The sequence below is a fragment of the Mytilus trossulus genome, chromosome 4 (genome assembly GCF_036588685.1).
Source record: "Mytilus trossulus isolate FHL-02 chromosome 4, PNRI_Mtr1.1.1.hap1, whole genome shotgun sequence".
NCBI lineage: Eukaryota > Metazoa > Mollusca > Bivalvia > Mytilida > Mytilidae > Mytilus > Mytilus trossulus.
The window spans coordinates 79,840,295-79,865,659 of record NC_086376.1 but is presented as its reverse complement, the minus strand read 5'-3'; the positions used below and the strand labels follow the sequence as shown (position 1 = coordinate 79,865,659).

Here is a 25,365-nt window from a genome sequence, read left to right as displayed (position 1 = left end):
TTAATATTAACAAAACGCAATATTATTGTATCTATTCATGTTATTGATGCTTAGTAATCTCCCTTAGGTTATTTTAATTTATAGTTCATGTCAATTAAATTTACTACATAACAAACAGTTTGTAGCTTTCTTTTAGAAAATGTTTTATGAAATTAAAGTAAGTATAGAATTTTCCAAAGAATTTTATTATTTGTCTTCTTACTTAGATTGATGCATCTCATTACATCACATAGCACGCGAATGTGACAATTACGTTGTATTTGTTATGAGGAATCCATTTATGAAAAGTTCTAATGAAGCTTTACGTGCTCATCGGAAATGAAAGGTATTTGAATCGATATAATTTTTATGAAATCAATTAAAAGAAACTGAAAGTTCCCTTTTTGTAATCAATTTCTTATCAATTATGAATAATTATTTTTTTACTTCAAACGAGAAGGTTAACCGTCTTCATAGCTAATAGATGATACCCTAGGGATGAATGAGGTTTTTAAAAATCAATTTCATACAAATTAACGTAGATTCGAAAATTTTGTCCACTTCAGCCGATTACTTAAAACTAAGGTAAGCTGTTTATCTCTTATATACAAGTATAACGGAATTTAATGAGACTGTCGTACAAAGTGAGAGGTTAAGCTTAAAGCCAGGTTTAATCCACCATTTTCAACTTTTAAAAATGCCTGTACCAAATCTGAAATATGACAGTCGTTGTATATTCGATTTTTATGTGTTTTGTCATTTGATTTTGCCATATGATTATGTACTTTCAAATTTGGTTTTCCTCTGAGTTCAGTATTTTTGTGATTTTACCTTTTATTCAATTTATTGTCGAGGAATTTGCAGGAACCTCCTGAAAACAGTAATTATTGTAAGAATAATTGTATTAAAAGTTGAGATTGCATGCTAGTTACGTAAGCGCGTTGCTGATTTGGTATCATGTGGTATTTGTCGTTGATTGAATCTATTCCTTGTTGTTCTGCAGTTTGCAGGTTGTGTCGACTATTATAAGTAATCATGATTTACCCAACTAACATGGTTATTTAGACGGTATCGACAATTGTTGAACGGTGAGGGCGAAATCCCCAGTAGAATTCAAGTTTGCAACTGCATAACCGCACTATATATTATTTGTTTGTGCGTTTCACTGTGATGTTCTTGCGTGTGTTTGTGCTGAATTTCTATCACGTAGTCTTGCCACTTTTGTCATATTTTTTTCATCATGGCCATAAAACGTAAGGTTGGCTAGCCATTTGACCAGGTTCAATTCATTATTTTTCTTTGAATTTCGCGTACTGAGTCAGGAACATGTCAGTTGTCCCCAAACAGGTCGTGTCTATGTACGATGGCGTTTGTTTTTGTTGCACATCAGTGTTATTGATATTCCATAGTTTGCCTCTTACAATCGATGTGTTCCCCTAAGTTTTAGTTTGTAACCCGAGTTTGTTTTTTCTCTATCGATTCATGAATTTTGAACACCGGTAAACTATTTTCGCCCTTCGTATTTAGGACTCAAACTGTCGGTTTAAAATTCAGATATCACAACTAGCGAAACGTTGAACAATGTCTCCTTTTTTTAATCTTGAAGAATTTAATAATACATTTAAGAGAAGTAGAAATTAAAGAGAGGCGAAAAATGCCAAAATGACACTCAAACTGACATCGCCATTGCCAACGAAGAAAAAGACAAACAAACAATAGTACACAAAACAATATAGAAAACCATAGACCAAATTTCCCTCAAAAATACTTATTTCTCCAGTTTGAATAAGAAACTTGATTTCAAATGTAAAGAGATAGTAAGCACGTTCCACAGAGGTATACACCCAGTAGAAACAATAAGAAAATTTGGTACTCCAGGAGATTATTCGCATAGTAACTTTAAAAAAGAATAGCCAACGTAGATACAAGTATCTTGTCTTAGGGAGGGATAAATCCTACTTCGTAAAGGATCACTCTTATTCAAACAAAACATTCTCTGAAACTGATATTATCAAGATGCTTGATTTCTTGATTGACAACATATTTGTTACGTTCGGAGGACGTGATCTAAACAGACTACCGGCATTCCAATGGGAACAAATTGTGCCACTCTACCTGCCGACTTGTTTCTTTATTATTATTAGGATGACTTCATGCAGGAACTTCTTATGAAGAAAAATAAGAAGTTAGTTTAGCAATATTCTTTAACTCTACTTTCCGCTATATAGATGATGTTCTTTCACTAAATAATTCAAAATTTGGTGACTATGTGGAACGCATCTATCCCATCGAATAAGAGATAAAGGATACTAAAGATACAGTTAAGGCGGCTTCATATCTTGACTTACATCTAGAAATTGACAATGAGGCTTGGTTGAAAACAAAAAAAAAGTAGCAACATTCCAGCAGCACCTGCATACGGGGTAAATATCTTCCAATTGATACCATATTCCCGTACTTGCATTTCCTATCATGATTTTCTTACTAGAGGGTTGCTGCCCACAAAAAATTTTTAAACCAAGAGTTCCAAATGGTGAAGTTGAAATCATCCCTTCGTAAATTTTACGGACGCAATCACGAGTTGGTTGACCGTTATAGAATAACCGTTTCACAAATGATATCGGATATGTTCCTTACGTCGTAACTACAATCCCTTCCCTTTCATGAATGTGACCTACCGAATTAGACTACTTACCGGATTTTTTATCACATAAGCAACACGACGGGTGCCACATGTTGAGCAGGATCTGCTTTCCCTTCCGGAGCACCTGAGATCACCCCTAGTTTTTGGTAGGGTTCGTGTTGTAGTTTTCTGTGGTGTGTCATGCGTACTATTGCTTGTCTGTTTGTCTTTTTCATTTGTAGCCATGGCGTTGTCAATTTGTTTTAGATTTATAAGTTTGACTGTCCCTTTGGTATCTTACGTCCCTCTTATTGAATTATTTTAACAACAAACTCCTTTTATGTCTGCTCTACTCGTCATTTGTTACATCAGGAGGGAAGGATAATGTTAAATGGTAGGTTTCATTTATTTCGTTTTATCAAAATTTTTACTATACTAAAGTATCTTCACACAGAGATTTTAAAATGGTAAAACATACAGAAAGCACCATCTTGTTTTACGTTTTGATTAGTTCGCTCTCTGCAGCTTAAAGCTTTATTTTACAGAAATTTCATATGTTATGCAAATAAGTAACCAAAACAGAAATTGGATATAATAATGATACTAATTCTCCGATGTGAAAATAGGGAAAAAATAGATTAACAATGGACTACTAGCAGTAAATGACATGCTAGCTCAAGACCCAGTAACTCACATGCTAGCAAGACCCCAATTAAACTGATTAGAACATCTGTGAATTACTGTTGTGAATATTTATTCAACTTATTTTAAAGGGGCACTAGCTGTCAAATTCAAGGTCACCGATTTGACTCAAATTCTCATAATGAATTTATAACAATGTTAAACATTAATCAAAACTACCAAATGTCCAAAAGAAACAGTTTACAAAGCCTTGGTAGAGAATACGTAGGTTCGTTTCGTGTGAATTTTTGTCAAGACGCCATCTAATTAACTATCAATTTGACATCAGATGACTATATACGCGATGTAAACATAAATACAGATATGAATAGATTAAACCGACACGTGCAATTGGATTTTTATAGGTCTGTTTGATTCGATTTTATAGATTAAATCTATATGTTTCTCATAATTTTTAACCGTATAAGAATGATTTTTTATGGATCGAATAAGTAATCAAATGATTTACCGTAGTTTAACTTTCATTGTTGACATTCTTTTTCTTAGCTAGAGGCTAAACTGAAGTTCACATGAATACGGATTTAAGGAGGTCGACTAATTCACTTGCAAGTGAATCAGAAAATATCAATGTTTCTTCGCTTAATTTGACAAAATTGAACTATATATTTTGGCTGCTAAAAGAGAATTATTATTTCCCTATTTCACTTTCATTATTGATTTAACAAAAAAAATCTTACTTAAGATTTTTTATATATCTCGTAGCTAGTACCGCTTTAATGTCAATAGGAAAATCCTGTAATGAAATACTTTATATGGTATATGATCTCACTGAATTTATTTGTCTCAAATTCATTATGATAAGTACCCTTTTCAATCAAAAGCTAAAACATCACATCAATATTTTATCGCACCATTTCAAAAACTAAAAAATTCTTTTGAAGTTAGCTGTCCCTTTAACTACAAGAGATCAATTGTCTGTTTCTCGAAACAATATAAAAACAAGATCACTATTATGGTGGTTTTTTGTCCCTGTAAAATATTTATGTTTGTCTATACATATAACTTAGATTTTTAATATGCAGCTATTGTTTATTTTACTACCGGGATTTGTTTTATTTTTTGAACATTTTTTATAACTCTTTGGTAAATATGAATACAAATCTTACCGTAAGGTGAAGCATCTATAAGCCGAGAAGTTCCAGAACATATCAAAGGTTGAAAATACATCCGAGACATGTTGCATAAGTACGTTTTTGGTTTCAATAGATATAAGAAGATATGTATAAGTGCCAATGAGTCAACTCTCCATCCATGTCACAATGTGTAAAAAGTATATATCAAAATACGACTTTCAACACATAGCCATGACAACAAACAATAAGCTATAAGGGTACCAAAACGTGAAAGTGTTATCGAGTATTATTCAACATACAACAGAAAAAATGAAACTGGAGCCTTCAAAAGATTTTGTGTCGTTCACTGTATATACTTTTTCTCTCAATTAAATCATATTAAAATCAAGGGCAGCATCTTTTTTCACAAAATAATCTTAATTGAGTAAAAAATGCTCGTAAGTCAAACAAATGTCAGTACAACTTACGATTCAAATCGTTAGAATTTTTTGGGGGAAAAGATTCTCTGACAGATAATTGAATTTTCTATGAAAATAAGGCCCTTGATCTCCTTTTGTTATTTGAAACGAAGGACAAGGTGATGTGATCATTTAAATTAAAAAAAAATGAAATTAATGACAGAACAACACGAAGCCAACTGAAAGATCATTTTGGTACCACAATCGAGTAAATGATATGGGATTGTGGTGATACTTTGGTAATTTTTGATACAGATAAGATAATAAATGACGGACAACCATCTCATTATGACGCTCGTAAAATTCGCAAAACTCCATAATGAAATCGAAACACTTCCAACATAAACGTGAGCACCTATTAATTGAGTATTTAGTGATACACCAAATGCTCAATACTCTAGGAGGTCCTTATTTGACCGTTTACCGTGCTTCCTTTAAAATTGAAAATATAATCAGCGATCATACTAGAAAATGTTTGACAAAAAGCTCATCAAAGTCGATTAAGAAGATAACTAGTTTCTTTTCTTTGCTAATTGCTTTTCGGTGATGGTAATGTTCAGTTGACTTCTTCTTATGAAGAGCGCACTAGAAGTTTATTTCTGTATTGATAGGTTCGCACTTACGTCACTAGTTTCAAAGAATAGATTTTTTTTATGAAACGTCTTTTACATATGTATGTCATAGACGAAATTAAACACATATAGTGTATAAATGATAAAAAATATCGGATGAATCTTTTTCTTGATATCAACATTCACGTATGAATTCAAACTTGAATCTCAGGCAACTGATTATAAAGTGATCTTTTTCTGTATTCTTCCATTATTGGTGACGTCATATCTCGAAAACTTTATGACTCGAATGATTTATTATAAGTGCTTTGAATTGTAAAACAAATGCAATATATGATAAGTTAGATATTGAACCAAATAGGGTATTTTGTCATTTGTACATTTTTGTTTCAGATAGTGATATTGAACAGTACTTTAATTCATAACAACTGACATTGCATGATATTGCATTTTGATTCGTACATGAAACAAGTCATTTTAAAGTATGGTATATCTATATATGATAACACTTTGTTGACTTCATTCGCAAGAATGTGCTACATAAAAACAAGCAACAACAGAGATTGCATAACATAAGTTTTGGGGTCTCATCACGAATTTGTTGACCGATACATACGTATTTATTTTTTTAGGATGTTTATTAACAAAAGAATACATTGAATCAGTATCTCAAATATAAGTTTTTGAGCCAGACATTGGAACAAACCTTTCCTTTATTCAAAAATAGAAACATTTCGATAAGATAAAATAAGATTTTTGTTTTTATTAAAGTGTCACGTATTGATCTTACACAATAGTAAAATATTTTCACAAGTACAATCACATAAAAAAAGATCAACACCCAGCCTAAAAAGACTTATGAGACATATATATATGCGTGCGCATCTGATTTCTACAGCATCGCATAATGATATGATATGTATAATCTTTTTGTTTTAGTAAAATAAAGGTCAACAACAAGCGGATGGATATCTAAGAATAAATAATGCAACCATACGTGATTTTACTTTTGACTAACTTTATTCTTTGTCAAGGTAGGTAAAACTGTCAGACAGAGAAGCTTGGTATTGTAGTTAATATCCTTTGTTTATTCTTTTTATCGTGCTATACTAGAATGAGTTATTTTTTTATAACAGAATAGCGACAACATATTTCTGCATTCCCTTTGCTCTTGTATTTTTTTTTTACAAGAGTCAGTAACTTTATCAAAAACAAATTAAAAGAGAGAGCCTAAAAATACCATAGTTACATTGAACAATGGAGTTTATTTTCTAATTATGATAAAATTGAGAATGGAAATGGTGAATTTGTCAAAGAGATAACAACCAAAGAGGAACAAAAGGCCGAATGCCATCAACGGATCTTCAACACAGCGAGAAAATCCGACACCCGGAGACATGCTTCAGATGGCATTAAACATAAATGTGTACTATTTCTGTGATAATGGAATTAAAATGTCACTTCTGTATCTTATGGCTGTTTTTCATTTCTACTTCTCTAACGCTACTGACAAAATCTTTCAGGATTAAGAAAAAACGTTGCCCTTAATAAAGAAAGTCGACAGAGTTCAACTTATTACGAAAAAGGAATACCAGGTGTTGCATCTCTTGCAAATGATGGTAACAAGCATCAAAGTTTAGAAATACCATATATACAACTATTTTGCACCCATACATTGGTTGATGAATCAAACTACTGGTGGGCAGTGGATCTTGGACAGGAGTATTCTATCAACAGTGTCACGATCTTCAACAGACTAGACTGTTGTAGTAAGTATGTAAGATCAATGATATGTTCTAGTGAACTTTACCTTATTCAAAGAACAGTTTATTTTCCGTCGTTGTGCAATTTAATTCCTTGGTGCATCAACATGTGATTTAATATATTTGTGAGATATCTGCCAGAGTTTAGCATTTATATATGAAACGATATCACAAAGAAAAGGTTTTGGGTCTTCGTGACTTGGACATGATAATTTTACTGAAATGCTTATCATTACTTTTGAATTCTATATTTCTACCTGTGATAATAAAATTATTAGTCCTCAACTACCACTTGATGGAAGTAAAGTGAGTTAATAAACGTCCTATAATGTCTAGACTATAGGACAACGAGAAATATTGCATTTTCCGGCCTAAGGTTGGTATTTTTTGTATCAAAGTCAGGCGAAGGAAAGCGAATTTGTAGCGCTGTGATTTAATCTAAGGGTATGTGTTTGTTTTATTTCATTAATGAATAGATACTGTAGTGTGGATATTTGCAATTTTATTTTGAAACACGGGAAAATATTGTCAGTTTTGTTTTATCCCTTTGCTATCTCTTAACTGTCTTTCTTGGGAGTTATCAAATTTTCCTAAATTTGATGTTTGACTACGGTTGCCATGCATACTAATAATAAGCTCCTTTCCAGTCGAAGGTGGTCATGACCCGTTTTCTATACATTTATTTCTTAAAAAAAAATGTTGGGTTTTTTGTTATCTTTTGTCATGAAAGTTGTAAAGGAGTAGGTCCGCAAAGGACCGATTTTGGCCTCAAATTTAAGTTTCATCTGACAAAAGATTTTGACCACTTTTTAAACACTTAAGTGTCTATTTCATATGATTCAATAAATTTATGTGCAAGATTTTAACTTATTTAGTCATTAAAAACCATCCGATTCAAGCTCAAATATGAAAAATCTACCAAATATGCGAAAAAATTTCACTTTTCAGATGGTTTTTGTCAAAAACGAAAGTGGCCGCATCCGTGCACATCCTCAATCTTTACATATGTTATGTATTATCATCAAATACAACTTCCATTTCAATATTTTGGATGAACACGAATGCGGCCACTTTCGTTTTACCCGGAAATCGTCTAAAATTTAACTAAAATGCTGGAATTGTGAAGATTTCAGTAATTTAGCACGACTTCATGGTGCTAGTACCCAATATATGTGCATTGTATTGTCAAAAACAGTCCATATTTATATAGCAGAACCATTCTACTATCCAATAACTAAGAAAAAGTTTAAATTTTAACAATTTTGTAAAACTGCTATATTTTGGGACCAAAAAGAGGTCTTACTGAACCTACTCCTTTAGAAAATTTTAGTATTATTGCATAAGGAGGACAAGATTTATCCAAGATTTCAGACAAAAAAATTCATTTGTCAGACGTGTGTTTTTAATTCTGGTATCTATGATGAGTTTATTCGTCTACATAAGACTCACCCGTGACGCTCAGATCAAATTTTATCAATTGTTTAGGTCAATAAATAAGCTACCACATGTTAAGATAGTCGATGAAAACATTCGGAACACTGTTTACAAGTAACCTTATACGATACGTATGGGATAATTAAATTCCATATTGGATTCGACTTTCGTTTTCATATAGAATTTACTGAGCCTATATATATCGTATTAGGTCACTAGCACATTATGTAACTAAAAAAGTCCTTGAAGCAAATATTTCCCCTATAACTCGGCATTGGTAATATATGAATTCTATATGTCACAATATATTGAAAAAAATTAGTCTTACATTCCCCTGCTAAAAGTTGCCCTTTTGTGTTTGTAAGTCAACTTTAAACGCTGTAATACTACAGTATATTTACAAGTAAATTAATGCAATGGTGATATTTTCTTGAGATATTTTCAAAAAGCTTCTAAATTTTGCTTTATTTTATGTAAATGCAGAGGTCATTTATACTGTATACAATCACCTTTCGAAGACTGGTATGCAACTATTTCACTTCAATTTCTAAAACAGAATAACAAAGTACCGTTATCCGACATAATGATTTGGTACAGTCTTTTATCATTTAATGGTAAATTTAAAAATTGTTATCATTGTTGCGTACGGAAGAAGATAACATCATTTTCTTTCAATAGTCCATTTGCAAATTTCTGATTTGATTCTGGTATTACAATAATAACTTTCCAATGTCAATCGAAGACTAGTTCTATTGATAGTTATCAAAGGAGCCAGGATCATAATTTAGTACGCCAGACGCGCGTTTCGTCTACTTAAGACTCATCAGTGACCCTCAAATCAAAATATTATAAGTCAAACAAGTACAAAGTTGAAGAGCATTGAGGATCCAAAATTCCAAACAGTTGTGCCAAATACGGCTAAGGTAATCTATACCTGGGATAAGAAAATCCTTAGTTTATCGAAAATTCAAAGTTTTGTAAACAGGATTTTTTTTAAATGACCACCTCATTGATATTCATGTTAACACCGCAGTGTTGACTACTCGGCTGGTGATACCCTCGGGGACGAAACGTCTGCTAGCAGTGGCATCGACCCAGTGGTATCAATAGTTATCAAAGGTACCAGGATTATAATTTAGTACGCTAGACGCGCCTTTTCGTCTACATACGACTCATCAGTGAAGCTCAAATCAAAATATTTATAAGCCAAACAAGTACAAAGTTGAAGAGCATTGAGGATCCAAAATTTGATTCTCATGATAAGTTAAAAGTAAGAAATCGTCGTGTTAACCAATTAAAACAAAGATTATGCATAAACAACTCAGGTTTGTGTCAAAAAAGAAAAACAATAGAATGTATGATATAATTCTTTCCGACAATAAAAAAAACCGCTTGTTTTTTTTAATTATTCGTTAGCAATCAAACGAAAACAATACAACAAAAGACACAAATCGGTCGTCTAACTTTAATAAAAATACTATAGAGAGTTTATAAGAGAGGTAGAATAAAACTCAATTCAAACATAATTTTTGATGTTGGTAAAATACTTTACAAAAAAAGACTCTTTCATTGATTGAAAGCAAGTTAAATCTAATTTTTAATTATATTAAGCCCATTGCACCAAATATCGGTGCTATGCTTATTTTCATTTTTTATATCGTTACTTATATTTTGACATTGTACTAAATCTAAATCACTGTTCTAAATTTCTCAAAGCAATGGCTTTTAAAACGATCTTTAGACTTGAATTCATGTTTCTTATTAAGAAACATGATTCCATATCCTTTGTCTGATTATTATTAAGAAATTACACTTCTTTTTATGATACATCATTTTAGGCGATCGTTTGTCTGATGTATACATTTATGTGTATGCTCCAATAATAGCCAGTTGGTCAAACTTCGATCAAGAATCCGGCCAGCTGTGTTTCTATCACCAAGGACCAGTTCCAGGTGTTTTCAGTGCTTCGTGCAATAAAAATATTTATGGAAGATATGTTAAAATCTACAAAGATTATGGATATAATATCGAAGGTGATTGCTTAACTTTGTGTGAAATAGAGGTTTACATAGACGAGACACCTAATACGGGTATGTTTTAAATATACGTTCATCATGTTGAATTTGTAATAGTTTCTTTGATACCGAAATTAGTCAGTTAAATTTTTCGTATTTGCAATAATCGGGATATTGCAATATTTCAATCATGGTAACTTTGATGACTTTATATGAAACATGTTAGTTTTGGCCAAAAAGAGGAATAACTTTTAATAATTTTCAACGCATTTTATTTTCGAAATAATTCATCAATAAATCTATTAAGAAAAGTAGAAAAGACGTTTGACGAACCAACCATTAATTGCATTGCTGTATGAATATTTTTACAATGAGAAAGGTATCAATTAAAATTTATGGTATGCCCTGAAGAATATTTTATTTGTTTACATATACAACATGTCATTTTCTCTTGCAATTGACTTCAAATTTACGTAACGAGGACGTTAGTGTTTATTCGGACAAAGCTGAATACTTCAAATATTTTATAGGAACATACTGTAGACAGCTGAATAAAGAACCTCTCTCAAGATTTGAAAACAATTTACAGCACATGTCCCGTACAGAATGTTCATTATTCTGCAGGCAAACTGAAGGATGTCTTGGATTTAGTCTAGCGACTGATAATTCATGTTCCCTATTCAAAACAAGTCAACATGTGGAAATAAGTACCAATGTTGTGGATTACTATGAAAGATGTTGAGCTTTGCCATTTACTTGCAAAACAAACCTGCAATGCTTTTTAATTTCTTATTGTATTTTACTAATGCTAACATAATTCTTTATGGAGATTTTTATTACTAACACGATCTTGAACGTAATACAAATTAAAAACCGGACCAGACTACAATATATATATATATAAAACGAAAAAACAAAAGCATGGAGATTTGCCAATATTATTTTCGAAAACTAAAATATTTTATAGACTTATGATTTAACAAATCACTGCTAAAAAAACCTTTTTAAAAGATGTTATAAACAAGGACTGAAGTTGAAAAGCTCCTGTGCAAAGCGCATAATACGTTTGAATTTCTGGTACTAACTTTATCCAATATTCGAGGATACACTTGAATTGTATTCAGTTATTTGCAACGACAACTCCAGAATACAGATATTTACAATAAATACTACCAAAAAGTAAAATCACAAAAATACTGAACTCAAAAAGTCAAAACGTCAAGGCCTTTATCGAATGGCAAAATCAAACGCTCAAACACATCAAACTAATGGATAAGAAGTCATATTCCTGACTTGGTACAGGCATTTTCTTATATAGAGAAAAGCTGGATTGAACCTAGTTTTATTGCAAGCTAAACCTCTCACTTGTATCACAGCTGCATTAAATTCCATCATATCGACAACGATGTGTGAACAAACCAAACAGACAACGAAGGTAAAAATATCAAAAATAGGGGGACAGCAGTCACAAATGCGTTATTATCTTAATCACTATAAAAACAAACAAAATATATAACAAGCAAGCCCAAAACGGCATATAGATAAATCAAATTAGCAACAAAAAAAGACAAGAATACAAAAAAATACCATAGCATAATAACATAACGCCGGGATTTATAAAAACGGAGTCCTATGTATCAAGGAAACATAAATGCATATAGATATAGCACATTAGCTAAAATGAAATACGGAATACGAAACTACAAATAATATCATAGAACAATGATTTCAATAAATTGTGTAAATAGTACTTTTCCATGTGTATTTATATTGTTCAATGTGTTGTTTTAAAAAAAGCCTTTGTACACATTGGTACCTAGAGAAACAACAACTAGGTAGTAACTGCACACAAATAAATTTAATTAAAAGTATCTGGCACTTGTATAATTTATATCACTCTGCAATTATATATCAAATATGATTTCAATTGCATAAAACAAATTTATTCGTTGTCTGCCCTTTGCCCATTATTATCATAGTTTACGGACATTCATGACCTATCAACACACGACCTGCTTGATAAACGTGTCCTCAAACTAATAACTAAACAATTTAATACAAGATTACGTTAAATGCTTTTAATCGTCAAAAGTTGTCTTTGATATCTTTGAAAAATAAAACAAAAAATGTGCAAAATGTATGTATCATTTGTTTCGTATGAAAATAATTGGTGTTCATAGTATCTATGGGGTTCCGAAGGGGATAAAATGAAAATGTAGTGCAATACCAAACACCCGAAAGATTTTTTATCAATTCACTTCTTGGCTATTTGAATCAACGATGCTGTTCACATTGCACATGCTCTTGTTTAAAAGCTGTTTTGAGAGTCAAAATTACACCGTGGTCAGACCTTGGTGTCACTATCCAGAAAATAATAACTACGATAGTTTATGATTAAACATATCAATCAAAAATTGTAAAAGATGACAATAAGACACTCAGATAAAAATGGTTAACGTTGACTATTCTGTAAATACAAGTTCAGCTACTGTCGCCCTAGCTACAATATTCAATTGACAACTCGGGTTGGTCAAATATTTTAGAATGAAAATTTCCAGTATGAGGTCACTTCGCCTGGATAACTAACATAAGCTATGTATTAAATATGACTCGTACATACACTGAAGGTCCAATAGTTCACACAGGAACAGCAAAACAACACAGTATTTATTGACAAATATTTTGTAAACAATATATTGTTAATAATTTTGACATAAGAATATCAGTCAATTCATATACAATTTTTTTTTATTAGGAACAGAAAACTTTTGTTATTGTGGTAATAACAGACTTAAGTAGATATTAATATTTATATACAAATGAAGGGTCAGAATAGATTATCCTGCCTTTTCCTACTCGCAAAATCTAAGCAATGGCATTGTTCTATCCATTACGGCACCACACAGCCTACTTTTTGAAAATAACACTCCTCCATTATTTGAGTAGGGTTTGGGATGGAGCTTACACTTCGTCTAACAAACGATGGTTCATAAGATTGTTTATCAGTTATATTGTCAAAATCGCTATGATTGTTATCATTTGCTTTTTCATTCAGATGTTAGTTTTGTTCTATTTTGTCTCCTTTTGTTTCCAAAAATGTTTTCTTTTTCGTTTGAAAATTTGTTTTTTCTGGTGTTTCAATGACGTATGAGTTCGGAATATTATTAGTTCTTACAACAGTTCCTTGATCCTATTTTCCTTTCAGATTGTGCTTGAATAGTGTAGTATCATTTAGTTGTAGTTCCGGTAATAATTTTGAACTTTTATCGTAACATTGATTTTGATTCATACTTGTTGTTTCATTTTCCTTTGCGTGTTCTTCAAATTACCGCATTTTGGTTTCAACCTCACTTAAATTTTGGAATAGATGTCCTCAGTCTTCTATTTATTAAGAGTTGAGCTGGTGGGTTCAGATTTTCCAACGGCCTATTTCTATATTTTAACAAAGCAATAGACGTTCGTTTCCGACCTGTTAAGATTTGGTTACAATTTTTTCACGGTATTATGTTTCTCGCAAAACAGCGTGTATTATTACACATGACGCACGTATGTTCTTTAATGTTGCAGTTCCAACTGGCATCCAACTCTCATTCACGGTAGTGCCGAAGTGTCACTTTCTGACATGGGCTCTTTGGGGTTTGATTATAGGTGTAATATCACCATTGATTTCCCCCTATTAGTCTTTGTCAAATTGGCATGTACAATATTTACCTTCATTTCAACCAAAGAAATACTTTGCATGTATAAAGTTAAATCCATTCCAGTGCTTCAGTAAGAATTTCACACTACATTTCATTGCATATAAGAAAGTAACCATCACCGGAAGTAAACAACCCAATTTTTACACTGTTATTTACTGGTTACCTGCTTTGGTAACTATGTAACCTTTCCAAAATATTTAATAAGACCATGATGTTTTCAGACACCCAACATATATGTTTATGACCCAGAGAAATTTAAGTGCATTGAAATGCAGGGTTAATTTTCTACAACTGTCAATTTCAAGGGAATATTATTTTAGACTTACTTTTGTATACAACCGGATGTGAAGTACCATGATTTGGTGGTATTACACCTAAACTAAAGAACACCTAAATGTTGAATAAACTTAATGTAATTTTTTTCCATCCAATTGCAAGCTATTTCGAGCATAACTGTCAAGTTTTGTTTCAGTCAGAGCTACAGTTCTAGAGAAAATCACTATAATGTACGGCAATTTCAGTCTAATTTCTTTAAAAAATCCCAATATCAGTGTATCATTATAAAATACAGTGTTGACTTATATCTGATCATAATCTCATGGTGTAAGCATTCAAACAATTAAATAGGATACAAAAGACTGTAAGATGATAAACAATTTCATAGCACCTTTGAGAGTTCATTTGAAGGTCAGTGTTGGTCTGTTTTGGTCCTTTTTTCATCAAAACGTGAATTTTTTGTCTACAAAATAAAACAAATGTGATTATTTTCCCAAAAAAATGAAATAAATATAATATAAAATAAATATTTAAAGTGTTTTAGCTGAGAAAACTGTCTCTATAAATGTTAACAGTCTACACGCAAGTTTCTATACGCCCTTAAGTGTAACATGACTTTTTGATCTGTTCCCTTAGTGTGACAAATAACGGTTCCCTTTCAGTCAATCATTTATTGTTAGTGGTATCAAAGTCTTTTCTATATACTTATAACAGTATATTTCTAATAGTATATATAAAAAGAAGATGTGGTATGATTACTAATGAGACAACTATCCACAAAAAACTAAAATGACACAAACCTTAACAACTATAGGTCACCGTACGGCCTTTAACAATGAGCAAAGCCCATAGTCAGCTATAAAAGGTCCCGATAAGACCATAAATTTACACAACAAAAATCACTTTCTTGTATTTTATATTAGAAAATGGGGAGAAAGAGTAATTAAAAAATACCTCAAAATGTTTTTAAAAAGGGTTATGTCCCTTGGAATGATGTTAAAAAAAAGAATTGGTAAGAATTATAAAGTTTAAGTATGTGATACTGGATTCTGATGTGTAAGAATCCAGGGCAAATAAGGGTTTAGATGATGTTTTGTCAGTGCAAAATGCACAATAGCAAATTGTTACCTTTTGCGATTAAAACACACAAAAAACATGACATAAGTTGATACATATTTTAACTTAATGCTGAAGTGTCATCTGCAGACCAATTCACATATAAGATTTGTCAACAGACTGCTCATCAGAAAATGGTTACACTCAAATGAAAATTCACATGCTGTATAAACAAAACTGTAAGGCAATTTTACATCAAACGTGCTTTCTGTGTCTCAATCCATTCCGAATAGTACATGTTTCATTGTATGAACTGTTTAAGTAAAAAAATAAATAAAAATGAAAGTACAATAAGGTCACGGGTGCACATGTATTTTCCCTAAATAGGTGTTATACCACCATTGATTTCCCTCTATAAGTCTTTGTTAAATTGGCACTTTAAAAAAAAAAAGTAAAGTATTTACCTGTATTTCAACCAAAGAAATACTTTACATGTATAAAGTATAATCATTTCCAGTGCTACAGTAAAAAATTCACACTACACTACATTTCATTGCATATAAGAAAGTAACCATCACCGGAAATAACAACCCAATTTTTACACTGTTATTTACTGGTTACCTGCTTTGGTAACTATGAAACCTTAACTTTCCAAAATATTTTATAAGACCATCAAATAAAAAAGGAATGATGCTTTCAGGCACCCAACATACATGTTAATGACTTTTTAAGTGCATTGCAATGCAGGGTAATTTTCTACAATTGTCAAATTCAAGAGAATATTTTTTTAGACCTACTTTCGTAAAGAACCGGATGTGACGTGCCATGATTTGGGTGTATTACACCTATATGCTTTCTAAGCACACACTGCATTTTGAAATCAAATTATTAATCTGTGCATTAATTCCTGGCCAAAAGATAGAGTGTCTTGCTAGTTTTTTTCTATTTCCAAATGTCCTTCGTGTAGTTTGTTGAGCATATTCTTCCTCATACTCGCTGGAACAATTATCTTTTCTCGTTTAAGGATAATTGCATCTACGTTGAATAGTTTATCCCTAAAATTCCAGTATTCAAAAACCTCATTGGGAACCTCAGTTTTCTCATCTATCATACACCTGGTCAATGTTTCAAATGTATCATCCTTTAAAGTTTCTTCCTTTATTTGTTCTAGATTTCTATCAGACATTGATGTGTTTCTTATGACCATGATCACGAAACACTCTATATCATTTTCGACTTCCTTATTTGTCTGGATTTGTATCGACGTTTGCAATAACATGTCTTGAACAATTAAATCCATATTTCAGTGAGAAATCGCATTTTATAACCTCAAAAACATCCTCTGTCGTCGCATCGGATCACACCTTAGAGATGTTCTCATGATCATCCTATCTGTTTATTGTCAGATTCAACATTAATGTATTTACCATACATGTAATCGTTAAATCTTTCCAATCCAAATAGCTCAGTAAGTAATTCCCTTTCTATGATGGCACAATCAATGATCTTGATGCATATGCAACAAGTTTTCCCAACAAACAACAATAACTATTTAAAGTCGTGTTTAAATCTGACACCATGTTATATTGTCATTGTCAGAGGCATATTCAGTTGTTCTATATACTTGATAGATAAAAGAAAATGCGGTGTGAGTGCCAATGAGACAACTCTCCATCCAAATCACAATTTATAAAAGTAAAAATAAACCATTATAGGTGAAAGTACGGTCTTCAACACGGCGCCTTGGCTCACACCAAAACAGCAAGCTATAAAGGAAATAAAAATTTACTAGTGCTAAACCATTATTGATATATGTTTATTTTGGGACTACATCATATATAACTACACAATTTTTAAACCCTATAGTATTTAATAGAAAAATTCAATGAACTTAAAACACGTGTTACTGTTAATATTGTCAATGATAAGATAGGCGGAGTCTCTACAAATGTAAAACGATTCATAAGATAATATAGCCATATCCTTACAGATTTCAAAAGACTTCAGATGCGGATTTAGGTGGGCAGGGGGCCCGCCCCCCTCTTTTCGAAATAAAATTGGTTGCTTATAAAGGGAATCACAGAAGCGTGACTGCAGCGGGTCCCATTTTATGTAGGCCCCCACTTCTGGATCCGCCACTGAAAGTGTTTTTGTTCCATCTCCACCATGTACGCTCTTAAACCCTAACATTTAAATGTAAAAAATGTAATAACTCGAGGCGTTTATGACTTTTAATCTAGCTTCCTATAAGAGAGAAATCATAAAAGGCTCATCCAATATAGATAACGATTACACATTTTATTTTGGTAATTGCCTATTCGTTATGGTGGTGTTCAATTAACTTCTTCAAAGGGAGTGTACATTTGTTATTCGTTTATATATGTACGTGTTATAATACTGTTATACCTAAGTAAAAGATTTAAGCCGATAACAGTCCATTCTGTAAATTATTGGTCAGGTCCGAGGCCGCACAATGGACTGTTAGAGGCTGGTATCTTACTTAAAACAGTGTTTAACACGTCAAAAAGGTGAAAAAAATGCAATCAAATAAAACAGATGTATTTTCATCAAGTGTGAAAGTTGTTTGTGAATAAGCTTTCTTTACATTAAAATTTATCCTACATAATGGCCCCTATAAACAGTAGCTCAACTTAAACAAGAGGGGAAAAAAGAAAGTACAGCTGAAGGTTATCATTGTCAACATGTAATGCTACATGTAGATTAAGACTCAATTTGTATTCAGATGTATTCGATTTAGTGTGGATTAAAAAGAGGATATAGTTTTAGCAGATAATAATGGCAAGTTTTATATATATTATATTTCGACTTGTAGTCCTCTCCTATTAGCTTCTTCTTTCTTATCGGGTTTCATTTCTTTTTATGTGATTGAGAGAAAAACAGAAAATCACACCCGACGGCAGGTACCCGTTGAACCATATTGAGTGCACCGCAGTCAATTTTGTTTTGAATGTATAATGTTCATGATCTAATGAAGAGATAACGACGTGCACTCATTTGAAATTATGTTGTTGTTCATCGAAATTTTCAAGAGAATTCTATTGTCCACCAAAACGGTACTACCGGATTATATGTATTATTTTCCTTGAAGGTCGTGTCACCTCTTTTTTTCCCCTGTTAATATGTGTGTTGATGTCCGCAGTGCTCTTCAACTTTGTACTTGTTTTGGCTTTCGAACGTTTTCATCTGACCGTCATTGGTTAGTCTTGTGTGGAAGAAACGCACGTCTGGCGTATCACATTGTATACCTGATACTATTTGTTATCTATTATTCGTGTCTTTCTATGTCCTAAATGTTCTCCCATTTTTTTGTATTGTAGTCTCGTCATATAATGTTGTCATTTTAATGTTATATCTTACATTGCCATAAAAGCCTATTGCCTATATAGCCCTGCATTACATGTAACAGTATTCGTCCATACCAATTTTAAGCATATTAAGTTGTCTCGCAGGCCTTCAAATGTTTTGAAAAGGACTAGGTTCACTAAGTACCAAAAAAGGCCCTGTCCCAAAAAATTATTTCATCAGTAATTAATTGACTATCTGCATGTTTGCTATATGAAAACAAGTTTCAAAATTCAACTAGTCTCTGATATATGTATAGCATATGTCTGTGTTATTACTTACAAACTGAAAGTCTTTCACTTATTCATTTTTATTTTTTGCTCATAGGTGTAATACCACCAAATTATGGTACGTCACATACGAAAAAAAGTAAAATCACAAAAAAACTCAGAGGAAAATCAATTTGGAAAGTCCATAATCACATGGCAAAATCAAAAAACAAAACGCATCAAAAACGAATGGACAAGAACTGTCATATTCCTGACTTGGTACAGGCATTTTCAAATGTAGAAAATGGTGGGTGAAAGTATTCTCAAAAATATTACCTTGAATTTGACCGTTGTAGGTAATTAATCCTTATAGATTATCGTTGATCATCTCAACGTGATTGATTTTCTCGCTTGAGCTGGTACAGCGAAAGTGAGAAAAGCAATCGAGTTGAGATGACCAATGATAATCTATTTATCGCTATTTTACCTATGACGACGTTGTCAATTTTATCATGTTCAATTTCATCATGTTCATGTCAATTTCGTTAGCAACGCCACGTGGCCTTTTTAGTTTCTAGTGATAATTATTCCATCTCAAGCGAGTAGCATGATATGAAAATTATCACAAAAAAAGATCAAACGAAAAATGCACAAAATAGCGATAATACATTTTATTGCAATAAAACTATTTCTGTGTCATAAACATATGTCTTGGGTATTTCAAAACACCATTATTTTTTATTTGTGATTTCTATGGAAAATTTTGTAATCTTGAGGTTACATGGTGACTAAACCTTGTACACAGATAGAATAAAGGGAGAAATTTGATTGGTTAACTTCCAATGATGGTTATTTTCTTATATGCAATGAAATGTTATGTGAAACATTTTCTATAGAACTGGACAGGATAAAACTTTACTCATGCCAAGTATTTCTTTATTTGAAACAAAGATAAATTCTGCACATTTTTTTGAAAAGTGCAAATTTAACAAAGACTAATAGGGGAAAATCAATGGTGGTATTACACCTCATACACAAGACCAATAATAGGTGTTTCCGAAATTAGTCATTTAGTATTCACACCAAGAACCAGTTTGGCAACAACATAACAATTTCAAGTTTATTTACAATTTACACACTGTGTATATGTTAGTATGTTTAAATGCACACATGTTCTAGTAAATAAGGACTTTATTCATTATAGGTTGAAAAAAACAGGCAAAGTTATGAGGTTTATGAAGTGTACTATATTTTGATTTTATTTGAACCTTAACGTTACAATCCAACGATTAGATACGGAAGACTTCAAACTAAAACCACCGACCAATGTGACTATTCTAACTGCCAAAACTACCCACTTCCAATTTCCCAGTAGTAACATATTTCAATAAATCCATTACGCTAGTTAAAATTATACGGACATTATTTATTGAAGTTTGAGTCTATCACAAAAATGCACTTATTGAGTTATAGGGAAAAAAGACTCGTTCGTTCATATGTCTTACGGTTACCCTTCAGGATTCATTTTACCGATACGATATTAATTTAGCGACATGTGTGCGTGGTCCTAGTTACCAGAATAGTAATCTGATATGTTGATTAACTTATTGTGTCAGAAATAGACAGTTTGTTTGATTTTCTTTTATCTTCTTGTCATGGTGTTATTGTTCGATGTGCTCTTAAAATCAAATAGAAAATACTTTTCAATTCTTCACTTCTTTAGATGTCATTTCATAATTTTTCTTAATCAAGAGTTTGATTCTGTCAATAATAGAAAATAGCATTTTCTTTGGAAAAAGTATTTGATGAAGGATTTATATTAACAATAGCATGTTTTAATCAATATCTCAAATATAAGTCATTTTGAGCTTTATACAGGAGCAAGCCCGTCCTTTCTTTTAATAATGAAAAATGTTTTTGTACATGCGCAGCTTCTTTCCACAGCATAGCATAATGATATTCGTATGTATTCCTTTTAGTGATGAATTTGAACAACATGTGGATGGATAGCTCAAAGTGAATAATGGAAGAGTTATCAATGCTTATTCTTTTGAATATTTTCATTCTATGTCATGGTAAGTAAAATTGTCAAACATTCAGACTATGCATTGGAAGTCACATTTATGTCTATAAATGTGTATGTGTATTGTTGAGATCAGTTATATTTTTGAACAGAAAAGTAAGACAGTATTCGTGCTTGCAATAAGATTTTGTATATTTCTACAATAGAGCGAATAACATGATAAAAAATAGTGAAGTGTACTCTTCCATAGCTTATATTACCATTTGATGGACATTAAAGTAGGTCTCTTCTGCATTGTTCAAGTTTAATCTTTTCTTTTCTTTTTCGTTTTGACTGTTAGTCATAGTTTTGTTCATATTTATTTGATTAACAACTTTGATCTTAAACTTTTAACCTTACAATTTGTGTCCACCTGCCCATATCAACAATCAGTCCTCGATCCTATCATCAGTATAGTAGCTAGTGCCTCTGTATTGGCATGCAAATACGGATATTATGTTGTTTAAGTTTTGTGTTTTTTAATATTATTTTAGGTTGAGCAATATATCTCCCTCATGCGAAGCTCTTATTCCTTTACTGGCTTGGGCTAATATTTGTGTCCTTTTTTGTTATTATAAAGTTAGTAAGCCTAGAGGGAAGTTAATAAAATGATCAAATCAAAGCGTTGCATGCATTATTTTTGCTGCCTTGTGCTAAGTACACTGGAACATGAAGAACTATTACTGAGTCAGGGTAATATGTTTGGGAAGGAGGAAATAGCTTTAGTATCACGTAAAAGTAAATGTTCAATGATAGGTCATGATTGTCATCAAAATACGACTGTTTAAATCCAGTCGCTCTTCCTGCAGTGTTGTGGACCTTAACTATTGTTCAAAAATCTTTTATTGTCCATGTTGTTCATATTCCCATAGTATGGACGAGTCTTAATCAGATTCAACTTATATGACAAATAAACAGTAGATTGAGACAGATATATACAAACAAATATGATCTAAATGCATAGAAAACGAACCGATTAAATAATATTTTAATTTAGCTATAACATTATCAAACATTTTAGTCTTAGAAAAAACATGGTTTTATAAAAGTAAGAAGTAAATTGATATTTTCAAAATACATTTTTTTAAATAATCATTGTTATTTTTTTTTTTTTTAAATTAGTTTAAATCAAAACCCTATACCGACCTCATTTGCAAATGATAAATGAAAATGATCTGCGCAAAATGAGTTTTGTTATATATTTAAGCGTATTAAATTGTCAACAAAGAGGACATAGATTTTTAAAGGCAGGACTACTAGGCAACAATAAGAAAAAAATACAAAACGGAAAGTCACTTATCAAATTGAAAAATCAAAAGCTCAAACATTTCAAACGAATGGAAAATAACTGCCATGTTTCTTATTTCGAACAGTGGTGGCATTGATAGCAAGCTAAACCTCTCAATTGTATTAGAGTCGCATAGAATTACATTATCTTAACAAAAATATGTGTGCGTGGGAAAATAAAACAGACATTATGGTATAAATATAAAAAAAAATTAGGTACAGCAATCAACATTGTGTTATAATCTGAATTACTTTAAACACAAACAACTATGTCAACAAAGAAAAATATAATAGCACATAGACACTGTACATTATAAGCAAATAAGTACAAATGAAAAACAAGAATACAAAAATTGCACAAAAACACAATGTAGCGATTATCACATGAAAGTCGATCGTTTAGATTTTAATTAACACAAATTATTTTTTATGCTAACATTTATTTGGAGACTTTCTTAAACTGTCGAATTATATCCCTTCTAACTTGCCTAAAGAATATAACAGAATAGAGGATTTCTAAATCATGATCTTCTCATTTCAACACAATACAAAGTGGAGAATTTAAAATCATCTTTTAATCTTTTATTTTTTTTACACATGGCGTTGGCAATTTTGAATATGAATGAATCTTTGGTACCTTTCGCTTCTCTTTTACTGTTTTCATATAATTTATCTTAAAAACTAACTTCACAAAAATATTGACAACGGGGAAAACTCAAAAACAGATTGTCTGTCATCAAAAGGCCAAATTAATAGCTCAAACACATCAAACGAATGGATATCAACTATCATGTTCCTGACCTGGTACAGGCATTTTCTTATGTAGAAAATGGTGTATTAAACCTCGTTGGATAGCTAGCTAAACATTTCACGTATATAAAGTCAGAAAATTACCATTATATTGACAACGATGTGTTAACAAAACAAACAGACTTATAATAGGATAAAAAATGGTAGAGCAGTCAAAGTTGTGTTATTATCTTTATCCCTATAAAAAATAATATGTAAACAAACATTGGAACAATAACACAATGACAAGTACAGAGCCCCATCATATGTAAAAAAAAGTAACGAAAACATGCATACAGACAAGATATATTAATTTAGCAAAACATGAGAGATGATAATACAAAATTAACCATAGAACAACAACACAATGAAGGAATTTATAAACACAGAGCCACGTCATATGTTAAGAAGAAACAATAATAGGCATACAGACAAAGCATATAAGAAAAAATAACACCAAATTATCATAGAACAAAAACACAATGACTTATATTATTTTCATAATATAAAAATGAGGAGATGAGGTGTGATTGCCAATTAGACAACTACCCACGATAGTGTAAATGATGTGCATGTAAGCAGTGTAAAAGGCAACCGTGCAGGCTACAACAACGAGAACAATCCATGCCATAAGGTCGGTATAACAATTCAATTGAGAAAACGAACGGCCAAATTCATTTCAAAATAATTTACAAAAAACAAACATGACAGACATAATCTAAAGACAACTTCTAATCAACAGGCTCCTGACTTAGAACAGGCATATAAGAATGTAACAGTGTTAAATATATATGAGCTCTAAACCCACGCTCTAAAACGGGATAGATTTGATAGTACTCGCAGTTACTGAACATTAATTCAAAGCGAATACAAGTACACGTGTATCATATTGAGTATTGTTTATTTATTAAGTGTTAAATGAGGATTTTTTTTTTTAAATTTTTTTCAAAACCGATCACCGATGAGTTTACCCGGATCGTATCTAAATATTAAGGCTCGGTTTATAAAATCACCGTTAATTTTTTTTTGAAATAATTTATTTACAGGTACAGCCAAAAATGTAAACTAAATCTTTTTATCTTCATTTAATAAATTACAAGTTATACATAGATTACGTTCATTAACATCATAAAGGACACTACAGACACGACAATAGCGAACAAGTTGGGCTATATAAACACCGTCATACGTCGCCAAAGGAACATCACTGAGAAGAAAGGAACATTTACAAAGGGGAAAGAAAAATCTCTCCCTTTGTCGTAATTTCAATGTTTGTTTTGAAGAGTACCGAAAAATGAATATTGGTTATTATGTTGACATTGATTTTTGTTGCTGCAGATTCATTGATATTATAGGTTTCATTTAGTTCAATAACAGTAAACCTGATTGAATTTTTATCATAACGGTTAAAAATATATTCTATTAATAAAATAAAAAATGATTCAGAGTATCTAATATTTCTGATTCTCTAAAACTTTTTAGGATTAAGAGATAACGTTGCCCTATACAAAGACAGTAGACAGAGTTCAACACATTACGAATCAGGATCGCCAGGTAGTCCATTCCTTGCAACTGATGGTAACAAACAGCAAGTAGCATATCAACCACCATTTGATCAACTGTTTTGTACCTCTACAATAACGAATGATTTGACCTGCTGGTGGGCAGTGGATCTTGGACAGGAGTATTCTATCAACAGTGTCACGATCTTCAACAGACTAGACTGTTGTAGTAAGTATGTACGACAAATGATAGTTTCTAGTGAACTTTACTCTATTTAGAGAACATACCCGTTTTGAATTGCATTTTCTTACCGTCGCAAGATGAATCGTCATTTTATATAGGTGTGATGGGTGTGCGGAAGCTGACGGTCTATCTATAAAACGTAATTCCCTAGTTTTTGGAGGGGTTCGTGTTGCTTATTCTTTAGTTTGCCAGGTTGTGTCATGTGTACTATTGTTTGTCTGTTTGTCTTTTCCATTTTTAGCCATTGCGTTACCAGT

General features: G+C 31.8%; 1 protein-coding gene across 1 annotated transcript; it reads left to right on the top strand.

Annotated features, from left to right (window-relative positions):
- The first annotated feature begins 21,203 nt into the window (after window positions 1–21,203).
- Window positions 21,204–25,143, top strand: LOC134716836 (fucolectin-1-like). The gene is made up of 2 exons (XM_063579847.1): window positions 21,204–21,299; window positions 24,845–25,143. Exons 1-2 carry the CDS (start codon window positions 21,248–21,250, stop codon window positions 25,141–25,143), a joined length of 351 nt encoding a protein of 116 aa, XP_063435917.1. The 5' UTR covers window positions 21,204–21,247.
- The last annotated feature ends 222 nt before the right edge of the window (window positions 25,144–25,365 follow it).

Coding starts and splice junctions, on each gene's coding strand:
- LOC134716836 (XM_063579847.1), top strand. CDS start 21,248: ATGGAAGAGTTATCAATGCTTATTCTTTTGAATATTTTCATTCTATGT. Junction 21,300..24,844: donor TATTTTCATTCTATGTCATG/GTAAGTAAAATT, acceptor AAAACTTTTTAG/GATTAAGAGATAACGTTGCC.